The sequence below is a fragment of the Setaria viridis genome, chromosome 5 (assembly GCF_005286985.2).
Source record: "Setaria viridis chromosome 5, Setaria_viridis_v4.0, whole genome shotgun sequence".
Taxonomy (NCBI): domain Eukaryota; kingdom Viridiplantae; phylum Streptophyta; class Magnoliopsida; order Poales; family Poaceae; genus Setaria; species Setaria viridis.
Window position 1 is genome coordinate 36,388,277 of NC_048267.2, and position 22,056 is coordinate 36,410,332.

At 43.3% G+C, this 22,056-nt stretch overlaps 2 protein-coding genes across 2 annotated transcripts; one reads left to right on the top strand and one right to left on the bottom strand.

The window, feature by feature from the left end:
- Positions 1–16: 16 nt before the first annotated feature.
- Positions 17–9,749, top strand: LOC117857793 (uncharacterized). The gene is made up of 19 exons (XM_034740652.2): positions 17–435; positions 2,043–2,117; positions 2,209–2,359; positions 2,930–2,998; positions 3,079–3,251; positions 3,380–3,517; positions 3,639–3,764; positions 3,842–3,940; positions 5,115–5,238; positions 5,377–5,440; positions 5,595–5,649; positions 5,736–5,860; positions 6,296–6,369; positions 7,387–7,436; positions 7,673–7,759; positions 7,845–7,895; positions 7,971–8,054; positions 8,376–8,426; positions 9,200–9,749. The coding sequence occupies exons 1-19, from the start codon at positions 94–96 to the stop codon at positions 9,281–9,283; spliced, it is 2,022 nt and encodes a 673-aa protein (XP_034596543.1). The 5' UTR covers positions 17–93; the 3' UTR covers positions 9,284–9,749.
- Positions 9,750–11,268: 1,519 nt separating this feature from the next.
- Positions 11,269–15,594, bottom strand: LOC117857796 (uncharacterized). The gene is made up of 8 exons (XM_034740656.2): positions 15,406–15,594; positions 14,675–14,712; positions 13,569–13,652; positions 13,404–13,487; positions 12,960–12,994; positions 12,400–12,485; positions 11,695–11,760; positions 11,269–11,499 (listed from the first exon to the last, which is right to left on the bottom strand). The coding sequence occupies exons 1-8, from the start codon at positions 15,470–15,472 to the stop codon at positions 11,465–11,467; spliced, it is 495 nt and encodes a 164-aa protein (XP_034596547.1). The 5' UTR covers positions 15,473–15,594; the 3' UTR covers positions 11,269–11,464.
- Between the last annotated feature and the right edge of the window lie 6,462 nt (positions 15,595–22,056).

Here is a 22,056-nt window from a genome sequence, read left to right on the forward strand (position 1 = left end):
CGAGCTGCTGCGCTGGTGGGCTTTCCGCTCCCGACCGCGCAAAAATATCAGGATCCACCCTTCCCCGCCGCCTCCGCCGCCGCCGCGAACGAGATGGCGGCAGCCCTCCTGCTCCGCGGTCTCCGCTCGTCGGCGAGCCGGGCACACACCCACTCTCTCTCCCATGCTTCGTCCCCATCGGCGCTGGGGTCATCCCTCCTGCGCCGGCTCTACTCCTCCGCGGCGGCGTCTACCGCTGCCTCGCCTGCTTTGACCCCAAGCGGCGTCATGAACCCGTCCCGCATCCGTAACGTGGCGGTCATAGCCCATGTCGACCACGGGAAGACGACGCTCATGGACCGGCTCCTGCGGCAGTGCGGTGCTGATATCCCCCACGAGCGCGCCATGGATTCCATCAGCCTCGAGCGCGAGCGCGGCATCACCATTGCCTCCAAGGTAAGTAACACAGCTCTTAGACTCGTGGTTACTCGCATGGTTAGTGAGGCTGGAGCTTGGGATTCTTATCTTACCACCATTCGCTGGACAAGTTGCGCGCATGACAACAAGGGTCTTAACATAAACTTGGTAGAAGTAAATGAGATCCAGTTCAGACTTCAGAGGCCATCACCAATTTTGGCTTCTGTGTCCCATAATTCTGAGTGACGCATCGAAGTTTGCTTGACTTCATTGTGTTTATTGATTGGTGATTTTGAATTGGTCCGAGGATGGATGCTAGTATGTCATGACTGGTTCAATGACTATTCCGGAGTGTGTATTGTGCTTGATGACTCATGTGGTTCATATGTGTCAATTTGCACATACCTCGTGCCCATTTCCATGACAGCTGGAAGTAGCATAAGTAACATTCGGCCTAATTTGCTTGTTCATAATCACCTGCATTCTCATGAATCATTTCATTGAACACTTAAACTCACTTTTTTCCTCAGATAATTTGATTGGAACGGATTGGAATTTTCCTATGATACGTACATCTATTTTTTTTGTTAGGCTACTTGCCTTCTGGCAGCAAATTTAAAACCCAATATGACATCAATCCACGTGCTAGCATCAAGAATGACAAGTTGGTGTTTCCATGTTGCATGAAGAATTGTTAAGCTTGCTACTAGAAAAAAAAATACTACACTTGGCATGTAAAATATTTTTGTGTAGGTCGTTTCTGGTTCACTGCTCCGATACTGATACTTCACATCTGATATCTCCTGTTAACACGTTAACACAACAGTCTTGTTAATTTTCTTTTGCATAAGTTCGGGCTTAATTACCATGCTTGTCAGAGTGGAAATGGCAGTGTCATCAACTTTGTGCAACTAACAGTTACAAGGGCCTCATAATTAAAATAGTAATAAGGTATTATGTACCATTTGGCTGTATATAGATTAGAACATACTAACTGCTCCTTGATTGCGATGCCACTTAATTATGGGGTTGAAGAGTTTAATTCTTTCATTAGAACATTCTTCCATATGCGGTTGAGGAGTTTAATTAACAACCATTATGCGGTACTTTCATTTTATTTGTCTAGTAAATCGGAAGCAAAGAATCAGGTCAAGCACTTCTTAGGAAAAATAGGATAACTGTGTTTCAGTAGTTCCCATTAAATTGAAGTGAGCGAAATGAAAATCAGACTACAAAAACATTGCATATCTTTTGTATGGGGTCTTATAAGATGTAGCAACAATCAATCCTGTTGATGTGATACAGGCTTGACATGTCAGCTATCTAATGTAATGTCTTGCATGCCAAGTTAGTTTTGATGTTTATACCAAACCTACACTATTTCACTATCCTTTGATTTGAACTAACATATCTTCATAGTCTGGGTTTCGAAATATTTGGCTCGGACAGATCATGTGGAAATCAGGCACTGATGATCTGCTCTGATTAGCATTACCCTTGTTTCTTAAGTGAAATATTGTTGTATTTGCATTGATTGCTGTAGTGGAGTATTGTTGTATTTGCAAAGGCTGGCATGCTTCTTGCCATATAGATCACGCCGCACGACATCTTAAGTAGCACTGCTTGCTGATTTTAGCTATTTTTAGGTCACTTCTGTTTCTTGGAAGGAAAATGAGCTCAACATGGTTGATACACCTGGTCACGCTGATTTTGGTGGTGAGGTATGCATTCCCCATGTCATTTTCTATGGTTTGGATCTGATATCTTTGGTGTGAAATATAATACAATTATTGCCGCTCTTTTTTTTTGCAGGTTGAACGGGTTGTTGGAATGGTGGAAGGTGCTGTCTTGGTTGTTGATGCTGGAGAGGGGCCTTTGGCACAAACTAAGTTTGTGCTTTCAAAGGCTTTGAAGTATGGCTTGCGCCCAATTCTCCTCCTCAACAAGGTTGATAGGCCTTCAGGTCTGCTCAATATCAGATTTTAAAATTATTTTTTCTAAGTGCAACGGATCAGGGTTAAAGATACAACGAGATAGTTTTTTACAGAGAAACTATTTTGGTGTTCATCATTCTAATTAAGTTTGATCAAGTAAACTGTAATTGATAAGATTCTTAAGGTGAGCATGTCCATCTACTTAGTTACAATAATACGAGTAAATACAGACTACATGGCATCTGAAGTAAAAATATTTGCATGTTAGCTTAATTTAAATAAAGCAAGGGAAAGACAAGTACAATGTAGATGCCTTATGATTTTTACTCAAAAGGAGTCACTAGAAAATCAGGTTCTTTTGGCAATATCAGTAAACCATCAATTTCTTATGTTAAATCCATCTATGTTAATCAGGCTCTTTCTTTAGAAATGGTTTTGGTTGAATCTTCTAAATTTCTGTTAGAAAATTTATTTGGGAACTGAACTTTATGCAATATATAGACTTGCTTTAAATCAGATGAAACTGTGCTATTCAATAGTGTTGCCATCTATAAGTTCTTGGTACTTCAGGTTTGTTGTAACTCTTTTATGCTCTACAGTTTCAGAAGAAACCTGCAATGAGGTAGAGAGCTTGGTTTTTGATCTTTTTGCAAACCTTGGAGCTACAGGTGCCGTCCTGCTTTTCAATTTGGTTCCATTGAAGTCCATTCTTTTTTTTTTGTGACCATATTTTGTTTGGATTTTGCAGAAGAACAGCTAGATTTCCCAGTTCTTTATGCATCAGCAAAAGAAGGGTGGGCTTCCTTAACTTTCACCAAGAGCCCCCCTGATAATGCAAAGAATATGTCTTCGTTGCTCGATTCCATTATACAACACATTCCTTCACCAAAAGCTGATCTTGAGGCCCCATTCCAAATGTTGGTTAGTATACTGAAACTTTATTTTGCTTGAGATGAGGGCGTTTTTGCAATTTCTTTCTCATTCTTCGATTTCATCCTCAGTTATGCATGATGTAATAGATTTATTTTGCAATTTATTTTCTTTTACAGGTTTCCATGATGGAACGTGATTTTTATCTAGGACGAATACTCACTGGGAGAGTAAGATCTGGAGTTGTCCGTGTTGGTGACAAAGTGCATGGTCTTCGCAGCACAGATGATGGAGTTCAGAAGATCGAAGATGGAAAGGTTTGCGAGAACTTTGTGGACTTTTTCCTTTTAATTTCTGATCAAATTATTTTCTCCTCAGTATGCGTTAATTATCAACTCAAAAGCCTCATTGACTTTCAAATTATATTAAATAAATTAGGTTATCAAACTCATGAAAAAGAAAGGCACGAGTATGGTAACAGTAGAGACTGCAGGAGCTGGTGATATAATTTCAATGGCTGGATTGGCTGCTCCAGCAATTGGACATACTGTGTCAAATTCAGAGGTAGAACTATGTCTTGAGGTTACTTATCCTTGTCAGTTGCCTCAAATTCACTAATACTAAGTGGTTGCTATTTTTAGGTAATGACTGCTCTGCCTACAATTGAGTTGGATCCTCCCACAATATCTATGACGTTCGGTGTGAATGATTCACCATTGGCTGGTCGTGATGGCACCCATGTAAGTAACAAATAACTTTATATGGATGAGACATGGATGATGCTGGGAATTTAATATCTGATCCATGATTAAATTGGATTCCCTGAAGTTGTTAGTTGTTACAGAATGATCATAGTGTATCCTATTTTTTTGCAAAATCAAGTTCTTGATGTCAAAGTCTTGTATGCTGGATTCTGAACAACAATCTAGATTGGTCAGGGTACATTTGAAGTTTGTCTGGTAAATTTGCATGTTAAAATATGTCTAATTTTTAATCTTATATCACTGTAATTGGGTTTAATCTCTTGCTTACCCCATTTTGCTTGGGACTAAACGGCTTTGTTGTTGTAGTTGTGTTTTTACAAACTCGTCAAGTCCCTAAATCATTCTGTGGAGTTTGCTCGTATTCTAAATTGTTAGGTAAGAGTAAGGAGCTAACACACTAGCTTTGGAGGACTAAATCCAAGTTTTGGTGCTAGGTTATTTTTGCAGCAAGGTTATTTTTTGCAGTGTCCCCTATACTTGAGTGATTATAAAGTTTGTTTGCATGTATTCCTGTTGTCTGACGTAAGCAAACTTTAGCCCTTCTTTAAACTTCTGACCACTTTCTGCCATCAATTTGGAAATTAAGGGCCTGATTGGTTGGGTTCCAATTTTTGCCCAACCAAAACCATGGCATGCCTAGAAATTTTGGCTATCAATTGGTTCATTACCAAAATTTGGCATGCCAATGTTTATAGCCAAAACTAAGGCAAGACACTAGAAACTTCTTGAAACTCACAAGGGTGGAAAGTATTGGTTGCCATACATTGGCACTAAACTAAGTGAGTACCTAAATTTCTTACCCTAATTTTGGAATGCCCAGATTTTGGCTGGGCAAAAATTGGCACTAAACCAAGTAGGCCCTAAGTCGGGCTTAACTATGCTTCTTGTTGTCATTCCGCTAAACAGAACTCTAGTGATCAGCCTCATTTGGTTAAAGGGGATAAGTACAACAAGAGCTATAGACCAGCTCCGTGTGTCGCTCAACACTAGCTAAACATGGACAGATGGACTGGACTGACCGACTGAACTTAATTTAATTTGTAGGATGACATTCTAGTGCAATTTCTAAATCTATAAGTATAAAAATTGTATTCATTAAAGGAACATAAAAGTAGCTGCTGATTTGGCTTTACTTACTATAATTTTGCAGCTAACTGGAGCAAAAATTGGTAACCGCCTGATGGCAGAGGCAGAAACAAACTTGGCAATTAATGTTCTTCCTGGACCATTATCAGAATCTTATGAAGTTCAAGGAAGAGGAGAACTTCAGTTAGGTCGGCATTGTTGATGAAATCTTACCTATTCTTTTGATTGATATTGCGTGACTGAATTTCAGTTAACCATTTGGAAGTTCCTCGTACTTCAATTAATGTGTAGTCAAGAATATCAATGATGACCTGTGTGTCTTCCAGGAATATTAATTGAAAACATGCGGCGTGAGGGATTTGAGCTTTCAGTCTCACCCCCAAAAGTGATGTGAGTTACGATTTTCCACGTAATTGTAAAGTATATCTAGCTACATATCTATTTCTACACCACATTTCTTTTCTTAAAATTTCCTTTCTAAGGCATGCAACGCCATGTGCGAGCAATTAACTTATTCATCCCCCCCCCCTCCTTTTTGAAATAGGTATAAAACAGAGCGTGGAGAAAGGTTGGAGCCTATTGAAGAAGTAACTGTTGAGGTATAAATCAGGAATCTATGGTTGAGCGAGCTAATTTGTCTTTGTTTCCTTCTCACCCTAATTTGAATACCAATGAGATATTGTAGGTGGATGAAGAGCATGTGGGTTTCGTCTTGGAAACCCTTACACACAGGAAGGGTGAAATACTTGACATGGGCCCAGTTCCTGGGACAACTGGAAGAACTCGGATCTTTATGACCTGTCCATCTAGGTCAGTGGTTGGTATTTTATGCTAATGACTGGTTACATCATGTAACCTTGAAAAGCATGCCGCGCCAGATTTTTAACTGACCATTTTTACTAATAAATGCTTCTGTAGTTGTAATTCACCGTGCGCTTTTATACTGCTAGCCCAAGTCATTCACGCTTCTATTTGTAGAATGCCGCATGTTCCTAGTAGAATTTACTAACACTTTTATACTGGGAGCCCAAGCCATTCATTGCTTGTATGATGCCTTTCTCCATGTTCCCAATAGGATTTGTTGCCTATAGGCAACTTGAATGTCACGATATCATAAATAAATAACTTTGTCATGTTTCGTTTTTAAACCTAACCAGTTTGTGATTCTGGTGTTTATTTTGCCTTTTGTAGAGTATTGACCACTTTTGTTTTCCGTAATACCAAATGATCTGTTATGGGATGCAGGGGTTTGGTGGGTGTTAAAGGAATTTTCAGCAGCTTTACACGCGGAACTGGATTTATGCACCGTGCTTTCCAGGGTATGATGCTATATTTCTATTGATCATTCAATTCAGTGCTTGATCACATTCAAGTCTGTTACTGATCTATGTGCTATTGCCAAAAATTGAGTTGTTTTCGTCCAAATATGGAGGCAAACTATAAACTGGCCTGCCCATTTACTCACTGCAGGTTTTAATTATCTGTGAGTGCTTAGCATAGATGTTCTTTGAAACACCGTAAGTCAAAGGTTACACATAAGCTCTGAAATGATGAACCCAAAGCCAAAGGATATTATAAGTTGAACATCAATATCATTGAAACTTTGCGGTCAGGTTTCTTTTAGCTTTTACTGTAAATTTGGTTCTTTTGTTTGATTTCTGAAAGAGGGAATACATGTAACTAAAACATGCTAAACTAAAGTATTTATGGATTGTGATTGTTACCAGTTGCCACAAGGTGCCTAATTTTAAATTGATACCAGTAGCACTCCTCAGGACCTAGGTTCGACTCCCCGTGGGAGCGAATTTTCAGGCTGGGGTACAAAAATCCCCTCGTCTGCCACCACGCCAAAGCACAGGTCTAAGGCCCGGCCCCGGTCGTTGGTCGTCTCACATGGGCTATGATGCTGCTGTGTAAGGGTGGGGCAGGGGTTCGGGGGTTTTCTCAACCTGCGTGAGAAGGTCTTCTCTTCTTAGCAAAATGCTCGGGGGCTGTCTTACCCCCCACAGGTCGAGTTTTTTTTAATTGAAATCATTTTGCTCTGTTTATCAATAGCTAGATGTCAATTGAAGTTTGTTTTACATAGGCAGTTTAACATGCATGGGTTGTGTTGTGAGTAGTGACATTAGAGAAGATGAGCTACACTGACAGGGTGCCTTTTAGCCCATTCATTTGAATCAATTTGAGTTCATTTATGCTTTCTGTAATGTGTAGCCGAATCATATCACATTAGTTTGTTTGCATGAGCGAACTGTATCTTACTAATTATTGCAGTCTTGATTATCGACTCTCGAGGACTAAATAGACATTCATGATTATTTGACCTGTGATTGCAGCGTATGCTAAATACAGAGGTGCACTAGGCAGTGTTAGAAAAGGAGTACTGGTAAGTTCATTCCCCTCAGCTTCATAGTTCTCTATTGACTCATGTCCTCTTTTTGCCAAACATGTCTACATAGCTTCTTAAATCTGTTTTTATAGAAACTTAAAGAGACACTCCCTTTAGCCAAGAATTTAGCACACCATAACAAAAATGGGCTCTACTGATTATAAATAGGACTAATTTCAATATCACTATGTACTTTTCAACTCTGACTCAAATTTCTCTATGTTCATGTATAGATATCCGTTGGTAAGGGACTGATCACTTCACATGCACTTATGAGTTTAGAAGCTCGTGGAATCCTCTTTGTATCTCCTGGAATGGAGGTAACTACATTACTCCATTTATTTGAGAGCTACCATCTTGGATTAATAAGTTTACTAATCCCTCTTTGTTCCTCCTATTTGAAAGGCATATGAAGGCATGATAGTTGGTGAGCACTCACGTGACAGTGATCTTGAGGTACGTAAGATCATCAATTGTTTATCATGACTTTTTTTTCTCTTTCTGTACTTTAAATCAATGTCGCTTTGGCAGGTGAATCCTGTGAGAACTAAAGAACTTACGAACATCCGAGCCCCTGGAAAGGATGAAAATGTTCGGCTAACTCCACCTCGATTGGTACATTCTTTTTTTCTCTTTTATGGAGATATCTTGAGTTTGCATTTCTTCTTTTCTGCAACGGAAACAATACTGCAAGACCTGTCGGCTAAGCTAATTGTCCACTGTGAATAGATTAGCCATGTGCTATGACCCATTCTTACCATATGATATTAGGTCCACACCCATTCGGGGTTGAGATCTGATGAGAACGGACAAAAAATTATGTTTGGTGTTTTTACTTGTTTGGTGAATTGTATAGCATTGTCCTTTTTTCTGGCATCCTCTAAAAGAGTTCCTAGCTATCACAAAATCTGAAAAGAAAGTTTTTGAACCATGCAGATGACTTTGGAAGAGGCAATTGGATATGTTGCTGCAGATGAGCTTATTGAGGCAAGTATTGTGCTCTTAATTCTTCTTCAAACAAATAATCCTGTTAAAATTTCTGCTTTTGATTCTATTTGTGTGAGGAATGGAACAAATGGACATGAACATTGCATTCTTCTACAACCGCCAAGTTGTATTCCTATTCTTCTTTTCTGGGGGTTCTCTTGTCTATAGATCAGAAGTTGGATGTCCTCCTGGTAATGATGGTTTTTGAAAGATAGTATAGTGGCTATTGCCAAAACATATTTTTGATACTTGTGGGACAATAAAACCTCTAAACCAAATGGAGATCCTGCAGGCTGCAGCCTAGGATAGAATGCAGTATTATTTCTCTGCGGCTGTTCCAAACGGAGATCTCACAGCCAGATAGGATGCAACATTACCTTTATCAGATAGTGGAATGAGTATGCAGAGGCATGCAATCGTGTTACAGTTACATGCATTTTACAATAGTCAGTACTAAACAAAGAAAATAGTCAATAAGCTCTGTCATGCATTTTACAATACTCAGCCCTATAAGATGTGACCTTTGTTGGATAATGGTTTTTTTTATAATATAAGTAACCTCTGCAATATGTTTGCTAGTCTTGGAGATTCCTTCAAATTTCAGGTTAGTCCAAAGAGGAAATCTAACTTGCTGGAGTAATACTCCTAGCCTTTTATTGAAGAAATGAGTTCGCTTACCGGATTTAATTTTCCAACTTCTCTTACAGTTTTGTTCCTGAAGCAACTGGCATTTAGTTTTAAGCTGCTTTATATTGACATTTGAGCCTCATCAGGTTACTCCCAAGGTCATACGGCTTCGGAAGAAGTACTTGGATTCCACAAAGCGTAAGATGATGAAAAACAAGCCCATGGATTAAAGCTTCGGTGACCAAATTACATCAAACACTGCCATTGCTACTGTTTAGTTATCATCCAAAAGGATGCAAATCATATTATGTATAGGTTTGGTGTTCAATGTTGAAGTGCAACCAGAATTCTTCACCAGATCACTGACCTTGCCGGCAGTTTCATTGAGGCTTTACACAGGTATAACAGAATAAGCCTAAGATAGAAGCTACTGGCTTACTGCTTCAGACAAACTAAGCGAGCTAGGATCCCTGGTGTAAGGTGGTTATATATTTATATATATTATTGCCTTTTTAATGGCGAATTTTGAAACACCCTGAGATATATCTCTGAAGGGTATAGTATTCTTTAGAAGCAAGAAACGGAAAAATGGCAGGCCGGTGTTTTGTTTGAACTGGCAGCTTTTGTTGACATTTTTATTAGCATGTGTTGGTGAGAAATGCAAGGAAACAAATAAATTTGTAACTAACTTTGTTATTGACTTAGTGTGTGTTTGGTTTGGAGACGAGATGGGATGGGTTAGTCCTGTCCTAGGTTTTTGAGATGGGATCGTCCCGACTCGTGTTTGGTTGAGAGGACAGGTTCGTCACCATTTTTTGTTTGGTTGGAGGTCTTTGGGATGAGTACTGTTTTCAGCTTCTAATAGCTACCATCAGCAGGCCCCACATGTTATTCTAACAAGTACATCTTCTTCCTCGGTGTGATGGCGGCCTGCCAGGGGAGCTCGCTCCGCCAGCACTGGCCCCCGGCCGCGACGCGCCGGGAGGTCGCCCTGCCAGCTCGGGGCACCAGCTGCGCCGCCTAGGGACCACGCAGTGTGTCGCTCATGGAGCTTCAGCCCTTTGCCGTGCTGCCAGGGAACCCCGCCCCCACCTACTTCGGACCTCGGTCGCCCCGCCTGAGGACCCATCCCCATCGCCCGCATCGGATCTTGTCGTTCCATGACCTGCGTTGGAGCTCCCGCTCACCCTGCCGGCGGCGCAGCGGACGCCTGAGCTCGCCGCTCATCCCCTTAGGCTCCCATGGCTGCTTGAGCTCACCCCCCACCGCTCATCCCTGCTAGTGGTTTCCCTGTTCTCGCCTTTCTCCAGCACCTGCTCGCTCGCGGGTGACCGCGTCGCCTGCCGCTCATCCCCTCGGGGCTCCCATGGCTGCTCGAGCTCACCCCCGCCGCTTGTCCTGCTGGTGGTCGCCTCGCTCTTGACTTTCTCCAGCACCTGCTCGCTCACACGTAACGGAGAGCCACAGCGTCGAATCGGGATGATCCCGTCTGCTCGATTTGGAGGGACGGGGTTGTCCCGCATATTAGAGAAATATTCCTATAAGGGAATGGCCCCATCTCACGTGACTCCCATCCAAACACCTCTAAAATTGGGACCGTCCCATCCCGTCCCGTCCTTGGAACCAAACACACACTTACTGAAGCATTGACCAATACAACATGCAGATGGTCGTGATGCTCTGTGTTAGTGACCATTCCACTATCTAGAGGTGCGCCAAAGGTCTGAAGCCAACGTGCAGTGTCATGAAAGCATTTACTGTGGTTTTCGAACCGTAGAAATTCTTCACATGCTTAATTGGCGTGTGGCTTTAATCTGTATCTGCACAAAAATATTTGACCATTTAATCTGTATCTTCACGGAGTACATTGCAAGAGAAAGCCTTTACTGTGAAGAGCACGTTTCAGGGGGCTGCTGCCGCTGCTAAGATGTCGGCGGGTGGCTTAAACGCACGCACGCACGCAGAGACCAGCCGCATGCTCTCGCTTTGGTTTCGAAGTTCGAATTTTCGATGCATGAACTTCAAAAACGAGGCCCAGGATCAGGGATATTGCTCATGCTAACATCTAACCAGTCCCGTCTACGCGGCAGAACGACACCTACTTCAACTAAACCTTTTAGTTTCGGGTGACTCACAGGGAGAACGGAGTCATCTAACAACAGATTAGCTGCTCCAGCATCCTAGCATCGACTCGTCAGGAAAAACAAAGGGCAAATTTCACACAAGCTGATCTTACTACATTTCAATTTTGCCAAGCTCAAGTTTACAGCATGCCATGACCACAAGACTACGTTACTGCTGTAAATACATATTTTATGGGAATAGAGATCGAGTTTAAAAGATAACAGATGCATTGGAAATAAATATCCAATCAACGCAGCTCATGCCTTCGTGGTCCATAATTATTGCAGTTACTTCCGCGCTTCGGACTTCCTCTGCTCCTTGGCTGCCACGAATAAAATAAAATTCAGTGCAACCCCAACAAACAAAATGAGAAATTTTGCTTTTAGGCAAGCAGAGAAAACAAACATTTTGTTGAGCTCAAGTATGGTGTAACTAAGGCATCAAAATGCTATATTTGCGATCAATCGAGTCAAAAGAAAATTTAAGATCATGGAGATACAAATAGCAATAGACCTACCAGCTTTCTCCTCTTCGCGTTTCTTTGCAGCATCTGCCCTTTGCTGTCTTATTAAAGCAAGACGTTCTGCATTCACGAATTATAAAGGTTATGGGCCTTATGGCTGTTGGAAGTTCAGGAGCAGTGTCTCAGTAGTAACACAAGCTGACAAGTAACAATAAACTTTAATGGTATTCCATGCATCTTAGATGATTTTCTATCAGCTAAAAACTCTGGAGAGCTGGACTCACAATAGCAAAGCCAGCATTAAATGGCGCATGCATCTCAGCTTCTACGATGTTGGGTACAAGAAAAGATAAGAATCATATTCCACAAGTGAAGAACATTCAAGAGGCAACTACATTAGTTCATAAGTTAAATTTTGGGTGGAAAGTCAGCAATGAAGTTAGCATGGAACCTAAAAACTACAGCAGAAACGCAGCGATTTAATAAGGTAGACTTGCAATTCTTAAATGCTAAGACTAAAGTAAGATCTTAATAGCCTGTGCTGAAGAGAAGAGAAGGTAAGATTATTGCATGATTGCACTAGCATCAGACTACTTCATTGCAATGCATGTTTCCATAAAATGAAATGAAAATTGTCATGATACCTCCAGAAGCCAATATTACAGGTTGTGGCCTTGTGTATGATAGAAATACTTAAGTACATCCAAGGAAAAAAAGACCTAGAAGAAAGAAATGGCAAGCATAACATAGAATAAGCACCTAAATCCTTCCGTGCTTGTTCTGTCTTTCCTTGCTCCTGAAGCTTCATATAACGTTCATGAGCTTTTTGTTTCTCAAGCTCCTCTCTATAAAACAAACATGATAACATGTAAACAGAGTCACAGACCTAAAACGTTTCATAGCAAAAGAAGTTTACAAATATTGAGGTCCTCCCACCCAACATCACTGCCATTTTTCATTAAGCCATTAAATATTAGCATCAAGAATGTCCTACCCCAAGAGAAGTGAACATCAAGGTAGTGCAGTAAAATAAAATAAGACTATTAAATAATCTCCAGCAATTCATGAGCATGTATCCTCATTATCTAACAATCTGGCACAAAAGCAAAAAGCCTTCATCCTGTAACACCTATCTGCTTATCCGTTGCGTATTTTATTTCTGTGCTACCCACAGGCTTGAATTAGCAGTTTTCCTCATGCCAAATGATAATGGGAAGGAATGAATAAAACACAAAAAACAAACAATAAGCATCAAAATTTCATGAACTTATTAAGACAAAATAAGAAAATTCCTCATTTAGCCAAATATGGTAGTTCACCTTTCGCGCCTTGAGAGTTCAGTTGTCTTTCCAAGCTGCACAAAATGCAACCTTAGTTAGCTGGCATATAGACAAAAAGGATTCAATAAATAGACTATGGCTACAGCAGGCACAAAACAACTGCCTGCGACAATGACCTAGACATGGTAACACAATTGTGGAAGTCAAATCCAGAAGTACAACATCACATCTCATGGTATAATGATGAATTTCATAGACAGCTAGATAACATGAGATGTTCCTCCTAGATTATGCATGATTAAAAATAATAACAATTAACAAGGATTTATTTCAATAGCAATATAGACACGATAACAGAGGGAAGAAAAAACAGGCAACTCATGGTACTAGCATTAACACAAATCATCTGATTAGTCTCCTATAACAGGATGGAAATACGAATATTAGAAAAACGAAAGATGCCACCAGTAGCCACCAACTTACATCAACTTCCTTGGCCTTTATATTTCTTGCTTTCACCAAGTTTGGATTTTCAATCTGAATAATACCTTCAGTACCTTTATGTTTCTGGGAATTGATAGCATGTCAAATCATTACACAATGAAGCACGCGCAGGAGTATAAACTAGCTGGATTGGGAAGTCCTTACAGGCTTGTCATCAGACTCGTCTTCAGATTCTTCCTCCTCAGATTCTTCTCTTTCTTCCTCTTCCTCCTCTTCCTCCTCCTCCTTCTATTTGATTTTCAATACAAATCAATTGTTACAATCATGGTTTTTAAAGCGTTAAGGCGAGGCGAGGCGAGCCACCACCGCCTTATCACCTAGGCGACACCTTAGGCAAGGCGAGCCACCACCGCCTTGTCGCCTAGGCAATGCCTTAAAAACAATGGTTACAATAAGAACTTAAAAGCTGCTCAATCAAATTTGTGGCTTAGGCCCCGTTTGGTTCCTCCCCCTAAACTTTAGCCCCTGTCACATCGAATATTTAGATACTAATTAGGAGTATTAATCATAGACTATTTACAAAACCCATTGCACAGATGGAGGCTAAACGGCAAGACGAATCTATTAAGCCTAATTAGTCCATGATTTGACAATGTGCTGCTACAGTAACCATTTGCTAATGATGGATTAATTAGCCTTAATAGATTCGTCTCGCCGTTTAGCCTCCATGTGTAATTAGTTTTATAATTAACTCATATTTAGTTCTCCTAATTAGCCTCCGAATATTCGATGTGACATGGACTAAACTTTAGCTCAAGGAACCAAACACCCCCTTAGGTATTGTCCAAATAAATGGCTTCTCTTTTTTTAATTGATGGTACCCTAAGCTGAGGAAACTTTTGCGGTGATATGGATGTCAGTGGCACAGTTTTAACTAATGTTTATTGACATAGATCATGAATCATCTATATGCACACTCCAGAGTCATTGGCATTTCCAGCAATTCAACAAATAATGAATGGAACCAATTTTCGTTGTGGTTTTATATTTACATATGCATTAGATTGTGCTAATGCAGTAGCTAAGTTGTGCTACAACATCATTAGAATTATAAATAAAGAAGAGCTAAAACTTTGGAACAATATGATTGCCAAAACTCAATTGCAGAAATATCCAATGGGGTTAGCTGTGCTTAATACTAAAAGAAGTGATGAACAAATCCATTTTGACTCGTTGGAGTGCAAAAGGGTCAGAGGGGATAAAAGTATACTGATCACGTGGACGACTCTAATCGAATGAGTTGTACAGACCTTCTTAAAGGTGCGTGGGCGACCTGAAGTACCACTAGCTGCAATTATTTGAAAGAAAGGTTATCAGAACCAAGTCAATTTTAGCAGGATATCCACAGGATGCAGCCATCCGGATGCTCAAGTAGGAAATAATAAAAAAGCATGGTAAGAGGTTAATTGTAGCATTTCTTCCTGGACCCAGCCTCTAAAGACCCTTTGTCCGAGGCCAGATACAGCGTGCCTTCGATTTCTCACTGCGTTTAAACTTCACAGAAACACTTTTACGTGAAGATCTCTGACAGTGATGGCAAAATAAAAGGTGCGAGGAAATTAATAACAGAATAGCATCATGTTGTCCTACTGCATCATTGGATGAAGAAAGCAACCAAACCTATGAAAAGCCGAATATGTACCCAAACCAAACGGATCGTGCAAACAGGTGACTGAGCTTCTAAATCGAACAACTAGATCAGCGAATCCCCCTTCCTCCAACGACCCGGGACACCATATAATCCAATCACTATATGGTAACCCCGCGGCGCCGACTAAAAGCAGGAATCTCAGTCGCGACAAGCTACCCCGTAGGGTTCGAATTCCGCGCGACCACGCAAGGCCGGCCAGAAACCACCTCGCGCCGGAAACATCAGATCAAGCAGTCGCCTCGTGGCGAGCTCCAGACATGAAATCAAATTCCACTTACAAACCGGACGAACGAAACGGAAAGGGGGACGGGGGCGGCGACGCGTCGTTACCGATCTCCTCGGGGGTGGAGAAGTTGCGGCGGCCGGTGGGCTTTCCCTTGAACTTTCCCCTCCCCATGGCGGCGGCGGCGGGCGAAGCGCGGTCGCAGATAGACAGAGAGCGCGGTGGGAGGAGCGGAGGCGGAGGGGGTTCGCCTAAGCTGCACGCGGGGGTGGGCACTGAACCGCGCGGAAGGAATCGGAAACCCTACCTCTTTTTAGCACTGGTGGGCTGGGAATCTCGGCGAGGGGAATGGGTGGGGAACTCGGCGGGTCGGCCCTCCAGTCAGGCTCGGCGCAGGCCCGGGAACCGGGTGCGGTGCAAGGTACGCTGGTCCGAGTTGCCGAGCACGGGAGCGGTTGCCAGTTGACGTTGACTAGCTGACTCACCAGAGTCCGTTTGGGCTACTTCGGCCGCGATATTTAGACGGTGGTGGTTTCCACCCTCCTAAAATTTTACTCCCTCCATTCCAAATTATAAATTGTTCCAAGAATCTTAGAGATTCAAAACATTTCAAGTAATCTTGGAGAGTCAAAACATTTCAAGTTTGACCAAAATTATGGAGAAAATTATAAAGATTTATGACATCAGATACGTATACTATGAAAATATAATTGATGAAGAATCTAGTGATACTTAGTTAACATCATAAATGTTATCAGGCAATGTATCTTGTGCAAACTAAATACCCTGTGCAATTTTGGAAACTTTCAATCAAGATCACAGGATGCTCATCCAAGGGATAGGGGGAGGGGGGATATTGCAATATTCCATTTGAGATGTTGGTGGTGGGCACTTATGTGCAAAATAACCTCCTCCCCATGTCCCTTGGATGAGCATCCTGTGACCTTGATTGAAAGTTTTCAAGGTTGCACAGTGTTTCTGGTTTGTACCAGATATGTTCTCATGTTATTATATTAGCATATAAATTTGGTCAAAATTAAGGTACTTTAACTCTCTAAGATTCTTGGAATGACTTATAATTTGGGATGGAGGGAGTAACTCCTAAAAAATAACTAAAAGGGAAAATACTATAACTAAAAGGGAAAATACTATAACTATATAATTAAAAGGGACTTAAAACTTTTAGGAGACTTCAATTCCTTTAGGAGCTCCACCCCCTCCTAAAACCTCCTAAAGCCTATCCTGGACCCCCACTGCCCCTCATTTATTTCCCCCCTCTTTCTCCCACCCTCCCTCCCGCCCAACCCCTCGTCGCCATTCCGCCCGCCGCCGGCGTCCCTCCCTGCACGGCCCCCGCCGGCGGCGTCCCTCTCGCCGCTGCCGCACGGCAACTCCACCCCCACCACCAGACCCCCATGAAACCCCCACGGGGCACCGCCACGCCGCGCGCCGCTCCCCGTCGCCGCACCCCGCCGCGGCCCCACCGTCTGTCGGAACTACTCCCCAGACCCACGAGTAGGCCTCGGACGGCCCACTAAGGGACGTACTCGGACTTGATCAGAACAAGGATAGGCGTATCCTACTCGGACTAGTCTTGTATGTTTATGGAAAACTATTCGGGCTGATACCGAGTAGAACTCTGTAATAGTACCCGACTCGGACTCAGACTTGTAACCCTGCACGAATTGCCACGCATTGGGAAATGCGGGGCGCCACTGCACGATTTCCTTCGGCTGAAGGAGCTTGGCATCGACTAGCGCTTGGACTCCTTCTTCCTTCATCACTGAGTGTTGCCAAGTTGCCCCAGGTGGCGGCGGAGCAGTCTGGTTCGTCGGCCCCACCTTCGGCGCCGGTAGCACCAACTCCTTCCCCTTCTTGGATCTAACCTTGCCCGTCGCCGGAGCCTTGCCTTGGATCTTCTCGGGTTTCTTGCCCATCTTCTTGGAGCGCATTCGATGGATTCAACCTCGACTTAGGGAAGAGGCTTCCACTCGGATCTAACTCAAAAAGCGGCAGTGGCGGAGGTGGCAGCACTGGCGGCAGTGACACAGCGAGCGAAGGCACAGAGGAGGAGGACGAAATAGATCTAATGCCCGTACGGCGTCACAGCAACCGCAAAGGGGGCTTTCCAGATTTATCTCCGCCGGCTCCGGATTCGACGCGTCAGTTGTGCAACGGACAGATTAAATCGCGTATTAATCGCAATAAACACCCAACAGTTACTACATTCAATGGATTGCTCACCACTTCAACAACAGGAATCGCCTAAGTGCTCGGGGGCTGCGGGTACTATACCCGTTGGTCAGTTTTTTCTTTTTCAAGATCTCCGAGGGTAAAATGGACAAAAGCTAGTTTGACCCTAAGCCTGATTATTCGACTCAACCTAAGGCTCGGGGGCTACTCCATATGGAGTGCGATTGACATCGCACTACCATATAAAAATTACTCGGGACGGAGACAACTCGAAGCTGCAGAAAGAGTACCTTCCAGCCACGCGACAGTACTCGGGCACTTCAGTCCGCAAAACTACTCGGGTAGTGCCTGCAGTGCCCAAGACTATGGCGCACGACTACAAAGTACTCGGGGGCTTGTCGGGACTACTCCCCAGACCCACGAGTAGGCCTCGGACGGCCCACTAAGGGACGTACTCGAACTTGATCAGAACAAGGATGGGCGTATCCTACTCGGACTAGTCTTGTATGTTTATGGAAAACTACTCGGGCCGATACCGAGTAGAACTCTGTAATAGTACCCGACTAGGACTCAAACTTGTAACCCTGCCCTCCCGGGTATATAAGGCCGGGCAGGGACCCCCCCTCAAACAACAATCCTCAAGACTAGAACATACATCAATACAAACCAACACACAGGACGTAGGGTATTACGCGATCTAGCGGCCCGAACCTGTCTAAATCGTGTTCCTTGCGTCACCATTGATTCCTTGATTCTCGACGACCCTTACCGCATAAAAGACCACCTAGGGTACCCCCTAGGCGGGTTGCCGGTCTAAAACACCGACACCGTCACCATCACTCCTTGCCGGCATCATCTTCGCGATGGCTTCTCCCACGCCGCGACCGCCCTCACGCCCCAGCCCGACCACCTCCCCGCCTCCGTCGCCGGCGAGTCCCTACAGGGTTCGGCCTCCCCACCGGCTTGCCCACCTCCACCTGCTACTGCTGCCGCCGCCGCCACCTCCCACGCCGGTCACCGCTCGCTCCCCCATCCCCGATGCCAGATCCACCGCCCCCGAAGCTCCCCCTGCCGGATCCGCCCTCTCCCTCTCGTCTAATGGCGGCACGGCGCAAGGGCGCGACAGCGAGCCGGAATAAGTGGCTGGTGGTGCCGCCGGTGGGGGAGCCCCACGAGGTGGAGCTAGGGAAGCACCGGACCATGGAGATGATGGTGGTGCAGTGAGCATGGTGGGAGGAGCTGAAGATGGGAGGGGCAACTGGTAGGAGGGCAGCATGGTCATTTTGCCACAGCATTTATTGCTTTTAGACAGTTTTAGTCACTGGAACCAAACAGCCTTTAGGAGGTGGACTAAAATGTGACTAAAACTAACTAAGTTTTAGTCACTAAAATTTTAGGAGATGGGAACCAAACAGAACCTTAACTATTTATCGTTCTGTTGTCGTCGTACTTATATAAGGAAATTGACACTTTTGCTGACGTGGGCCACCTCCTGGATCGGCCATGTAAAAATGACCATGCTGCCCACGCGAACATCAGCCAGAACTAGAAGTCCAGCAACGTCAGTGCCTGCGTGATCGTGTGCTCCTCGTCAAGCCGCTGCCGCTCGCCGGGCGCCCGCGCCTCGTCCTCCTCACTCCTTCCTGCCGCATTCGCTGCAAAGAGGAGCGGCGCGGCTGCGGACGCCAGGAAGTCTGCCTCCTCGAGGTCGACGTTCGTGGCCTTGCAGGCCTTCACCCACGATGTCCACGCCAGGACCGCCGGTACGGTGCCGGGGACACGAGGAGCACTGGGAGCACAGCCACGAGGACGCCCAAGATAGCCCCGCCACGGCCACCGATGCCCATGAGGTCGGCAGCGAGGAGGTACTGGGCGATGTCGACGGCGAGCGAGTTGATGGCGGCGAAGCCGCGCCCATCCTCCGCCTCATCCGCGTCCGTTAGGGCCCTCACGGAGGAAGACCATGGCGAGCGCGCAGACCGCGGTCGACACATCGGCGAGCATAACGTAGTCATTTAATCCCCAAATTCACATCGCATGGCAGCAGGCATGTCCGCCCATGTCCTGCTCTAGCGGTGAACCGGGGACGGAGGTGCAGGAGATTCACACGACTGATTCTTAGTATCTGATAGCCTAATGACATGAACACCTAAGAACATAATTAATTAAGGGGATGTTTGGATACGAGATGGTAAACTTTAGAAGGGTCACATCGGATGTTCGGATGCTAATTAGAAGGACTAAACATGAGCTAATTACAAAACTAATTGCACAGATGGAGTGTAATTCGCGAGATGAATCTATTAAGGCTAATTAATCCATCATTAGCTAACGGTTACTGTAGCACCACATTATCAAATCATGGACTAATTAGGCTTAATAGATTCATCTCGTGAATTAGACTCCATCTGTGTAATTAGTTTTGTAATTAGACTATGTTTAATACTTCTAATTAGTATCCAACATCCGATGTGACAGGTACTAAAGTTTAGCTGAGGGTATCCAAACAACCTCTAAGACTTAATCTCACTTACATGAGTGTTAGAAGTATCCAACATCCGATGTGATAGGTACTAAAGTTTAGCTGAGGGTATCCAAACAACCTCTAAGACTTAATCTCACTTACATGAGTGTTAGAAGATACCCTTGGGGTTGCTGAAGTCCCGGTGCCTGCTTGAGGAAGCAGGCGTGGCGAGGATGAACTCCAAAGTGACGGATACCATCATGGAAGGATGGTGGTCGGCGTAGGTCATTTAGTCCGTACCCATACCGAGATCATTAGCTCTCATCTCGTTGGGATCAAGGGTTCCCTTCTTATAGTACGGGCTGTCCTAGGGACCAGGCCATTAGTTGGGTTTGTTGCCACTCGACCAGGGCAACGTGGGTGGCTGTTAACCCCTAGGCAACGTGGGTGGTTGTTAACCCCTTAGGACTCGATCCTCTTTGACTAAGCCAAGATCAATTCCAACAGGAGGTACTGGTGCCGGCTTGCTGGGGGCTCCCTTGCCTAGCAACGTCCACACGGCACCAAAGATGAGAATGGACCCGAACCAGGCGAGTGTCTCTGGTGGTGGGAGCTAGGTGATGGCCGGGGCGTCATCGCACACAGAGCTCTAGGTCGGACGGCCGCTTGCAGTGTGGACCTCAAGGACGTGGGGCGGTGGATGCAGAGGGCAGCCAGGGCAAGTGGCGTGGAGGGTAGAAGGGAGCAGGTGGCGCGATGAGCGTGGGTCCAATGGCGACGTTCGGTGCTTGCATAGCGTTGCATGGAGGAAGGCGGCCGGTGGTGGCAGAATCAGCAGAGGGAGTAAGGGAAGGGAATGAGCGGCTCGTGGCTGAGGGTCGGGCGGGCTGTGGGGCTAAAGGGATAAAGCGGGGGCATTTTAGTCATTTCACATCCCTCATCCATGCTGGCACAATGAGTTGGCAAAAATGGCAAAAATATTGCTTCAATGATGCATGGATGGCAAATCTGTAGTTAAATATCCCCCTTCGGCTTGGGACCAAGGTTGTTAAATTGCCTGTAACAGCCCTAAGTACGTAGTACAATATTTCCTCGTTCCAAATTATTGGTCATTTGATATTTTTGAATTCATAATTTTTCTATATATCTAGGCATAGTGTATATCTATATACATAACAAAATTTATGAATCCTAAAATATCAAAAACGATCTATAATTTAGAACGGAAGGATTACTTGCTATGAGATGTGTAGGCGTACCAAGGGGATCATGGCGTAGATGGCTATCTATCGCACACACAGGTGGGTCGAGGATTCGAGCCGTTAGATAAGTTTCGACCCGTTTAGTTTTTTTTCTTCCTACGTTTTGTAGCTTTAGCCCATCTACGAAGGAATGAGTTGGGTCAAAATTTAACTAGAGATTTGTTTCAGTCCAAGATTTCTTAGTTTGTTATATTTATATTTTTTATTTTGTTTTTGCTTTTTATTTTATTTTTATTTCCCTTTGTATTTTTTAATATTTTCATTAATGGTTAATTATAATATTATTTTTATCCTTCCCTTATTTCTTTTTTCTTTTCATAAAAATAACATGTTCCTAATTTATTTTATTTTGTTTCCTCTTCTCTTCTTTATCTTATTTTTCTATTTAGTATTTTTTTATTACTGATTATTATATTATTTTTCCTTTTTTTATTTTATTTTTTCTAATTTATTATTCCATATTATTTTATTTTTTACCTTTTCCATTTTATTTTATTTTATTGTTAATATATTATGTTTCATTATTTTATTATCTTTTTGTTATTTCCTTTTATTTTAAATTATTATTATTAATTATTATACTATTTTTTATTTTTTAAAATTTATTTTGTTTTAATTTATTATTTTCCCTTTTGATATTATTTATTTTATTTTAAATTTTTCTTGGGTATTATTTTATTCCATGAGTTCGTGCAATTTGTTCGACGTGCACGACTGTTTTGTTCTCATATTTATATATTATTCAAGCTGTATAAAATTTTATTCCGTAAGTTCATATAATTTATGCATGTTTTGTTCTGTGAATTGGTGTAAATTGTTCGACGTGTGTAGTTGTTTTG